The following is a 9,089-nucleotide window of genomic DNA, read 5'->3' on the forward strand; positions in this document are numbered from 1 at the left end:
ATACGCGGCCCCAAATTTGCTTCCACAAAAAAACAGAGTTGGGGATCCAGACCGATACAAAGAGCCCGCCCTCTCAGAGGTGACACACCTGGCTTCTCGGGTCATTTCGTCCTTGTTTGGTAAGACGTGAACTGTCAGATCTTTGTCGGTCATTGAGTGGGAGGCAGTTTTTGGGAAGCCGGGCTGCCAGGAAGGATCCAGGCACAGCTCTGCGCCAACGACCCGGAGGTGGTCAGGGAGAAAGCCTTCGGGCCAGACACGCCCTGGGGAGGCCCCGCCCCGCTCCGCCGAGCGCTATAAGGCGCCCGGACTTCCTTCGGACCTCACCCAGCCTCGAGAGTCCGCCCGCAGGTAAAGGTACCATGCCGGGGTCCACCGCGCCGGGAGGGGCCGGGCACCTGCCCGCGAGAGTCAGCTGAGCCGGCGGGGTGGGCGGAGGGCTGCCAGGCTGGCGCCCCGAGAGAGGCACAAACCGAAACTGGAGGCCCGGCTGTTTTCTTTCTCGCAGGAACGGCCTCCTCCCGGCGGTCCAGCTTGGGCCAGTTTCCCCCTCACGTGGGGGATGCCCCAGCGCCCGCTGCCAGCGCGCTTCGCCCCCCAGCCCGCGCCCTGTTCTGGCCCCTCGCCGCTGTTTCAGCAAACCGAAGCTCTGAGCACCCACTGGTGCTGAGCTGAGAGGCAGAGGCCGCTTTGTCGCCACCCTAGATCGATGGGTAGACAGACAGGAACCAGGTGACACTCTTAGACTCCGGTGGCGCGCTGGGTTGGGCACTGGGCTGCCAATGGCAAAGGAGGCGGTTTGAACCCCACCTGCTGCTCCGCGAGGGAAAGATGAGGCTCTGAGCTCAGATCTGTAGGCTCACTATACATCAGGATTCACTAGATGGCTGTGGTGGCTTTATCTTTTTTACTTATTTAAATCCGGTACCGCTAAAGGTTAATCAACAGATCTCAACCCTGAGGATGCTGAGATCTCCTATACAGGAGTTCAGTATAGTAGACACCTCTGCTTTCTTACGTTCTTATGTCAGGTTCCTTGGGGGCAATGAGTGAAAAGGCTGACTCACTGCCAACGGGGAGATAGAGTAGAACTGCCCTCAGTGAGTTTCCGAGGCCGTAACTCTCTGCAGGAGTCGAAAGCTCCCATCTTGCTCTCTCAGAACAGCTGGGGTTTCAAACTGCTGTCTTAACAGTTCGCAGCTTAATGCACGACCACTAGGCCACCAGGGCTCCTGGAAAATGTATACATTACCCAAATGCATCACAGGCCCAAATCGAGGGGACAGCAGGATGTGTGTGACTGGACTGAAGTGTGCAAGGGCCCAAGGTGTCCTACAGGGCTGGGACAGGTGCGGAGTGGCCTGTCCTTGCAGCCCTTTAGGAAACCTAGGTCAAACCTGGGTACCTGCAGCAGCATGGGTGTGCGGGAAAGATGGGGTTCTTGCCCTGCTGAGTGAAAGGGGAGAAAATGCATGTTTCCGGGGAGCTTGGGGCCATGGGGACAGGATGAACCGAAGACCCAACGCCTGGGTGGCAGCTCAGGCCTCTGTTCTTTACCCTAGTCCGTGACCATGGAGCAGCTTAGCGCCGCCAACACCCACTTCGCTTTGGACCTGTTCCAAAACCTGAATGAGAAAGATTCGACCGGCAACATCTTCTTCTCCTCCGTCAGCATTTCCTCAGCAATGGCCATGATCTTGCTGGGGGCCCAGGGCAACACTGCAGCACAGCTGTCCAAGGTCAGCAAGGCAAAACCTGTCTGTCTCCTGGGAGACCTCTTGACAGCCTTCCTGGAAGCTCCAACAGCTTCTCCTTAGCTAAGAGTTTCTGGCTTCTGCTTTGCATGTGATAAGATGTTGCTCATAAATAATACCTGGTACATAACGTTGCCTTAAGCAGGATTGAACATGCTGTCTTCAAAATACTTTTTTAATATATTGGTTCTGATAGGACATTATAACAAACTTTCTAGTTCCAAGAGTGAAGAGACATAGCATACACACTATGGTGCAGAAGCTAGTGGTGTGGCCCTTGGAGGGACCCGTTCAGGCAGATTAAATACTGCTGGGCTGATCATAAACCTATGCAAACATTCCATATCTCGGTGAATGACATGGACTTTGTTCAGCTGTAGTGTTGCTCCTTGTGCCTTAAAAGTAAGGAGTAGCTCAGCCCTCATAAAATCGGGAAAGATTATGATTATAGCTGATACTTATGGGAAATTAAACTTTTGCCATAAATCTAAAATTTAAACTGTAATATTAAAATAAGTGAGTTACTTATAAGCCATTAAAAAAAGGCTCAGTGTGTAATAGTTCTGTATTCCTGCATTGCTAATGATTTTTATTACTTATTCCTGAGACTCAATAAAAATATATAGGATATGTAATATAAACATGGACATCCATTTGCGTTTTTCTTTTTAAAAGCATCTATCTATAGCTTTGTGAGACATAATTACTCTTTTTACATCTCATTAGCCAATCATATTTGCGGAATATAATTTCAACAAATGGTGATGTAGAAACAGTAATTATGTCCCACAAAGCTACATATATTTTATATTCTTTGTTCTCTAATGAAAAATTCATAAAGACTGTGGGAATCATCAATATTAATAATAAAAACACCTGGCTTTCCAAACACCAATAATTCCGTTGTTATTTCAAAATCAGTGGTCCTCCAAAGCATGTTTTCGTTACTGTAGACATTCCACTTCGATGCGGTGAAAGAGCTCCATTCCAGATTCCAGAGTCTGAACGCGGACATCAACAAGAGTGGTGCTGCCTACATTCTGAAAATTGCTAACAGGTTATACGGAGAGAAAAGCTATCACTTCCTTCCCGTGAGTACTACACGTGGCACACTCTGAAACCCCCTCCCAGAGTGGGGACTTGTTCGCTTCATCGCAGGATCAAAGTCGGCTTAGAAGCATTTAAAAGCATTCCACTTCCATATCATTTGGGGCTGATGTTGATTTAAGATGAAAACCTGCAGGCAAGGGGTGCAGGAGGAAAGCAGGGTGCAGAGGAGATTCCTGTTAGGTGATTGGTGGATGTATGCCACAGTCCCTGCAGTGGAGCAATGGGCCCCGGATTCACTTTGACCACATTGAAATACAGGCAGTATTTGCTCATTTATGAGTACCTTAGCTGGAGGCCTTTATGAAAAGAATGCAACCAAGCCTACAGAAGTATAAAGGTGAAGATTTGCTGGGGTAAGAATGTCAGTTAGCCTTTTAGGGAGATTTCTGTCACCCCGAAGGACTTTAGAAAGCCATTTCGGTAGGATGTGCAGCAATTTCTCTCTCCCTCTCTCTCATTCTCTCGTTCACTGTATGCAGGAGTTCTTGGCGTCAACTCAGAAAATGTACGGGGCCGAATTGGCCAGTGTGGATTTCCAGCATGCCTCTGAGGCAGCCAGGAAGGAGATAAATAAATGGGTCAAAGGCCAAACCGAAGGTAAGGGATGGAGAGAACTGTTTGTGCAGCACCTTTGCATCATTCCTACCTGCATTTCCCCACTCTCTTTTATCCACCCCCTCCCTACCCATCCTACCCAGACCTGCTCGTAGCCCGAAAGTGGGATGTGTACGAGAACTCTGTCCTGCCTTCTTTCCCAGAAAGCTTCCACATATTAGAAGTTTACGAAAGTGACATCTCACTCCAATGTAACTAAAATAGCTCTCCCCCCCCCCAAGTTCTGCCAAGTGACATTTTGAAACCATAAGCTAATATTATATATAAAACAAAAGGGAGAAGTGTTTGAGAAAAATCCAACTCTAGCCAAATTCATTTAATACCTATATGAAAAGGAGTCTGAAGCATGCAATCAGTAGTCACATACTTTATTATTTGCCAACATCTTGCCAAATAAAGGAAGCATTTAGGGTGGGGAATGACTTCTTCCGGCTCAATTTACCAATTTAGTCAGTCTCTCTTCCAGCATCGTTTTTTATGAGTCAGGACACTTCCAGTTTGCTTGGCTCTCAGAAGAGGAACTGCACCAGATCCATGTGTCGTGACTTTCGTGCTTTGTTACCAGGTTTACGGTGAGAGGCATTATACAAGGGAATGACGAGTCAGAATAGACTCAATGGCCGTGAGTTTCTGAGTTATTTATTATGAGAGTCGACTTAGCAGATTTACTTGTTATTGAAAACTTTCCCCCCCTTTTTAACTTGAAAAACAAACACCATTCAATAAACAAGACCCATCACTGATCACACTCCTAGAAAGGGAGCCTCGCCCTATTTGAAGCTCTAGTACAGATTTGTTTTTAAGTGTTGTTTTTCCTAGGGATGGATGTGCAACGTGCCAGTGTGCCTCCCAAGTTGACTTATTTACCTTGACACATTGGTCAAGATTCCTAACTGAATCCCATGTTAAGGGACAATTAAGATGAAAGATATATGTTCGAATTGCATTTCAATGACAGAACAAAGTTGGTTCAAATTTGGAATTCTGACATGTGAAATTTTTAAATATAATATTGCTTTATAGGGAAAATTCCAGAACTGTTGGCTTCAGGTGTGGTTGACAGCATGACTAAGCTTGTGTTGGTGAATGCCATCTATTTCAAAGGCAACTGGAAGAATAAATTCATGAAAGAAGCCACAACAGATGCCCAATTCAGAATAAATAAGGTAAGGCAAAGTAATTCTCAAGAACTGGTCTTGCTCTAAAAAACACAGTTAATTTGAGTGCTGTGCCTTTTCACTTGCTCAGAAAGACACCAAAAAAGTGAAAATGATGCATCAGAAGAATAAATACCCATTTGGCTACATCCGGGAACTAAAGTGCCGTGTGCTAGAATTGCCCTACGAAGGCAGCGACCTCAGCATGGTCATCCTGCTGCCGGATGACATTGAGGATGACTCCACAGGTCTGAGGAAGGTAATGTATTCCTGGACTTCATGGTTCATGTTCTACATTATATATTTTTCATTCAATTTTATTTTTATTGCTTCTTTCCATTATATTTCCACGTTTGTATTGTCTCTGATTGTTAAAGGAACATCTCTAGCCTCATGAAAAGAGTTGTCCCATTGAGAAGAATGATGATTTTATTGTCTGTTGACAGAAATAGCAGTTAAGTTATAATAAGAGCTTACATTTAAGTATCACTCGGTACCCCAAGCACTTCACGTGTGCCAGTTTACTTAATTCCCTTTTCTATTGTGAATTGGGTGAAGTTTTACAGAGCAAATACTGTTTCTATTCGACAATGTAGACACATTTTATTTCATGTTATTGATTGTAATTCCTACAATGAAACATCATTTATCCCACTTTCCCCCTGTGTTTCCCATTTTCATTCCTCCTTTTCTAACCCTTCTGAAATTTGTCCTTGGGAAAATGCTGCCCTTTTGATCTCAAATGGTTAATTATTCTGTGTGAACACCTCCTTAGTGTTGTTTCCCCCCCTCACAAATCTGCTGGTTGTTTGGCTGAAAATTGAGCCACAAGGTGAGTTTAGTTCTAGATCCAGGAGGTGTTTGGGAGTTCCACTTGTCTCTATTCAAACAATAAACAAGGACTCCTTAATGATTTGGCGTTTTATTGCATATTTTTCTTCCACTCTATCTAGGACCTTCTAATGGGATCCTTTTCAGAGCTTTTCCTAGTTTAGGTAGTGTTAACTCAGCACCAACTCGTTCTTCTGGTCCCTGCGCCATGGAAGCCGAGGCTCACATGGTTCACTGGGCTGATTGTTTTCATGAGGTTTTCTTCACTCTTCTTTGCTCTGGGTGGGGAAAGCCCAAAAGTTTCACCTTAAATGGTCATTCACAAGTTTTTAAGACCCCAGGTACTACTCACCAAAATACGATGTAGAAAAGCCTTTGTGGACTTTGCTACGTCCATTGACCTTGGTGCTTCCCAAAACTATAGTCCTGAGTTCCAGGTCCAGCAACTTCTTGTCTCAGTGTTTGGTTATGACTAAGATATTTTCATGACTTTGACCTTGTGTGCTCTACTATCTTCATGGATATATTTGCAACATAGATAAATACTACACGTGTAGAAACATCCTACCAAAACTATAATAGATTCATGGGTCCATGGGTAGTTGTCCCCTTCTGCATCCCACCCCTGTTTACTTTGTGTATATCTGCATGTATCAATTCAGAGATTATTGTTACTGCAGGATGTGGGTGTAGTCGTATTTTCCTGTGTTGCCTTTGACTCTTGTACTTCCTCTCAGTTTTCCCTTTGACTTTGCTGTATACTGTATACTTATTGTATATTGTATACTGTATATTGTATACTGCCTTCCCCTCTGTTGATGTATTGCATGTTCCCAACAATGCTACAAGGAGGACACACTCATCATCCCCCTTTTGGATGAGAATCTAGGTCTAGCCCGTCATCTCTGTCTCTAAAATTTGCATTTGGGACTAAAGTCCTTACAGCTGACTTCCTCTGCTTCACTGAGGTTTACAGGTTACCATAGCTCCACAGGACGTCAGAGTAAAGAAGACTTTTAACATTTCCCCTGGCACCACTTTACCAATTAGAAAATCCACAATGATCCATGAATTGTGGATGTCCAAAGGGCCTCTGATGACTCGGGACACAACTGTTATCAATAATATTACCCATTGCCAGAAGTAAATTAGATCCTCCCAAAACAATCAGATTTGGCACAAAACATGAAGGAAACAACTTAGACAACTGATATTTTGTGTTCACTCCTGCAAATACTAGTCCTAATAATGCGTTATGCTTGATAATATTACGTAAGGTGTAATTCGCCTCCCGTTTCTCTTCGTTCTCATTCCAGATTGAGGAACAGTTGACTTTGGAAAAACTGAATGAGTGGACCCGTCCTGAGAACCTGAGTTATATTGACGTCAATGTCAGCTTGCCCAAGTTCAAGTTAGAAGAGACCTACACCCTCAACTCCCACCTAGCCCACCTGGGTATGCAGGATCTCTTTGATAGTAGTAAGGCTGATCTGTCTGGCATGTCAGGAGCCAGAGATCTCTATGTATCAAAAATTATCCATAAGTCCTTCGTGGAGGTAAATGAGGAGGGCACAGAGGCAGCCGCCGCCACGGCAGGCATTGCCACTTTCTGCATGCTGCAGCCAGAGGAAACTTTCGTGGCTGACCACCCATTCCTTTTCATTATCCAACAAAAGTACTCAAATACCATGCTGTTTCTCGGCCGTTTTTCTTCTCCTTAGAGACTGTGGAGAAACGGGGTCAGGCCTGGAGTTTTCTTGTCTATCTTTTTAGAAATACAATGCGCTATCCATTGCGCAACAGAGCCCTGTCTATGTTTTCAATGGTAACATTTCACTCTTCGGAAACAAATCTTGAATTTCCTCTCTCTGTTTAACCCTTTGACTGAACATTCGATCATTTTTTTCTCTCTTACGTAGCAAAACTCTAGTGACTGATTTTATATTAAAATACTATGAATTAAAATAAATCAATAAAAACGAATGGATCCGAGTCTTTTCTGACAGCTATAGGAGAGCACAGAAGTACAATGATTTACTTTATGGGTTGAGTTTTGGAAACTGTGATCAAGATCCACCGACTGTGGATGACAGCCTTATGTACATATTCCATTGGCAAGTAGAAGGGCACCCTGATCAAGAGCCTGGGCTATGAAGACAGCTGGGTCGCTCTTCTCCATAGAATTAGTATTCTACTATGTCCCTTTTTGTTTTTAAGTAATATTTTGTTGTTTCTTTGGTGAAATAGTAAATGATATTTTGTGACGTTTAAATAATATTGTATTTTGTTTATGGAGAAGGTTTGCAAAGCAGTTGAGGTTTCCATTCAACAATTTCTATGCCAGTTCTTCAGTGATATTGATGACATTCTTCATAATGCGTGAGCATTCTCATCACTCTCACGACTTCCACCTGTTGGTTCCATTGCCATTCATCTGCACCCTTATGTTTGTTTTGAAGCAATTGTTGTGTGCTTGGCTATATCCCTCTATTTTCTAAACTAGTAAATTAAAGGAGCCCCTGGTCAAAGTGTTCAACCATTCTTCCCTTTTCCTATATTCTGCCTGTGTGTAGAGTTTGGGTGGGATCAAGTGTAGTCAAGAAGTTGGTGTTTTATGATAGAAGATGCCAAGAGAGCTCAAGACAAAAAACAGAGGGGAGACAGCTAAAGAAGTGGATGCAAAGAGCACTGTTAAGACAGCTTCACTTTGTGTGTCCTGATAAAGGCTCTTGACTTGCATTGTATGATACTGTTATGACAATGGGATAGGCTTGTGCAATGCTGTGGCTTTCAGATCTTTGTCAAATTACTCCTATGGATGGGCCTTGAAATGCTGAATCTTTTGTGCTCCTGCAAAGCCTCATACTGAAAATGACACAGAAATTCTGGAACTCAAAGCCACAACTAACAGCTCCATCGCTATGATTTAATATCGAACTGGAAATACCTAAAACGATGATTTATAAATTGTAAGGTCAGAAGAAATGATCCATAATAGATTCCAGAAAGAAACAAGGATGGAATATGCAAAAAGGAGCGTAAGAGACTGCAAATTTGTCACCTGGCTGGTGTCTGAGCACCTCTAACTTCACCTGGTGGAGGAAGCAGGGTCAAAACGAAGACCCCACTCCCATTTATCTGTAGGCACTAACCACAAGCCAGACCCAACATTATACCAGCAGTCAGTGCGGAGTAGTAACTGGTTATGATTCAGGATCAGGATCACTTCTAGTTATCCTAGATTCATACTTTGTACGTTCCAAATTTCAATTAGATGTTTCAGCTGTTTCTTCTCATTTTTAGTTGTGACCCATCAGCAAATAAAGGTCCTGAAGGTTTTACTCCATTCATGTCATTCTGGTCAATTCTACTTTGAGAAGGTAATTCTCCCTCAGTCCAGTTAGGAGAGCCTTCTGCCCTGAGAGGCTCATCTTCTGGCACGACATCTGCCAATGTCCTGCTTCTGTTCAGAAGGATTTCAGTATCTGACCATGTGCCACTGCTATTCATGAGGTGTTCAGTGGGTGGTTCTTCAGACGTGGACATCCTAGTCCTTCTTCCTAGTCTTTTCTGCGCCTGTAAGCTCTGCTGAAACCTGTTTCCTTGGGGGACCCTGCTGCTG

General features: G+C 44.1%; 1 protein-coding gene across 2 annotated transcripts; it reads left to right on the plus strand.

Moving 5' to 3' along the window:
- Positions 1 to 223: 223 nt before the first annotated feature.
- Positions 224 to 7,450, plus strand: SERPINB1 (serpin family B member 1). Of its 2 annotated transcripts, none has more exons than XM_004699973.2 (7): positions 224 to 351; positions 1,563 to 1,739; positions 2,708 to 2,845; positions 3,344 to 3,461; positions 4,503 to 4,645; positions 4,728 to 4,895; positions 6,784 to 7,450. In XM_004699973.2, the coding sequence occupies exons 2-7, from the start codon at positions 1,572 to 1,574 to the stop codon at positions 7,186 to 7,188; spliced, it is 1,140 nt and encodes a 379-aa protein (XP_004700030.1). In that variant the 5' UTR covers positions 224 to 351; positions 1,563 to 1,571; the 3' UTR covers positions 7,189 to 7,450. The 2 variants fall into 2 exon arrangements, with proteins under 2 accessions (XP_004700030.1, XP_045153994.1); XM_045298059.1 differs by lacking the exon at positions 224 to 351 and adding an exon at positions 611 to 732.
- The last annotated feature ends 1,639 nt before the right edge of the window (positions 7,451 to 9,089 follow it).

This window comes from Echinops telfairi, unplaced genomic scaffold (genome assembly GCF_000313985.2).
Source record: "Echinops telfairi isolate 266 unplaced genomic scaffold, ASM31398v2 ScPeMD7_7424;HRSCAF=8462, whole genome shotgun sequence".
Classification (NCBI taxonomy): Eukaryota; Metazoa; Chordata; class Mammalia; order Afrosoricida; family Tenrecidae; genus Echinops; species Echinops telfairi.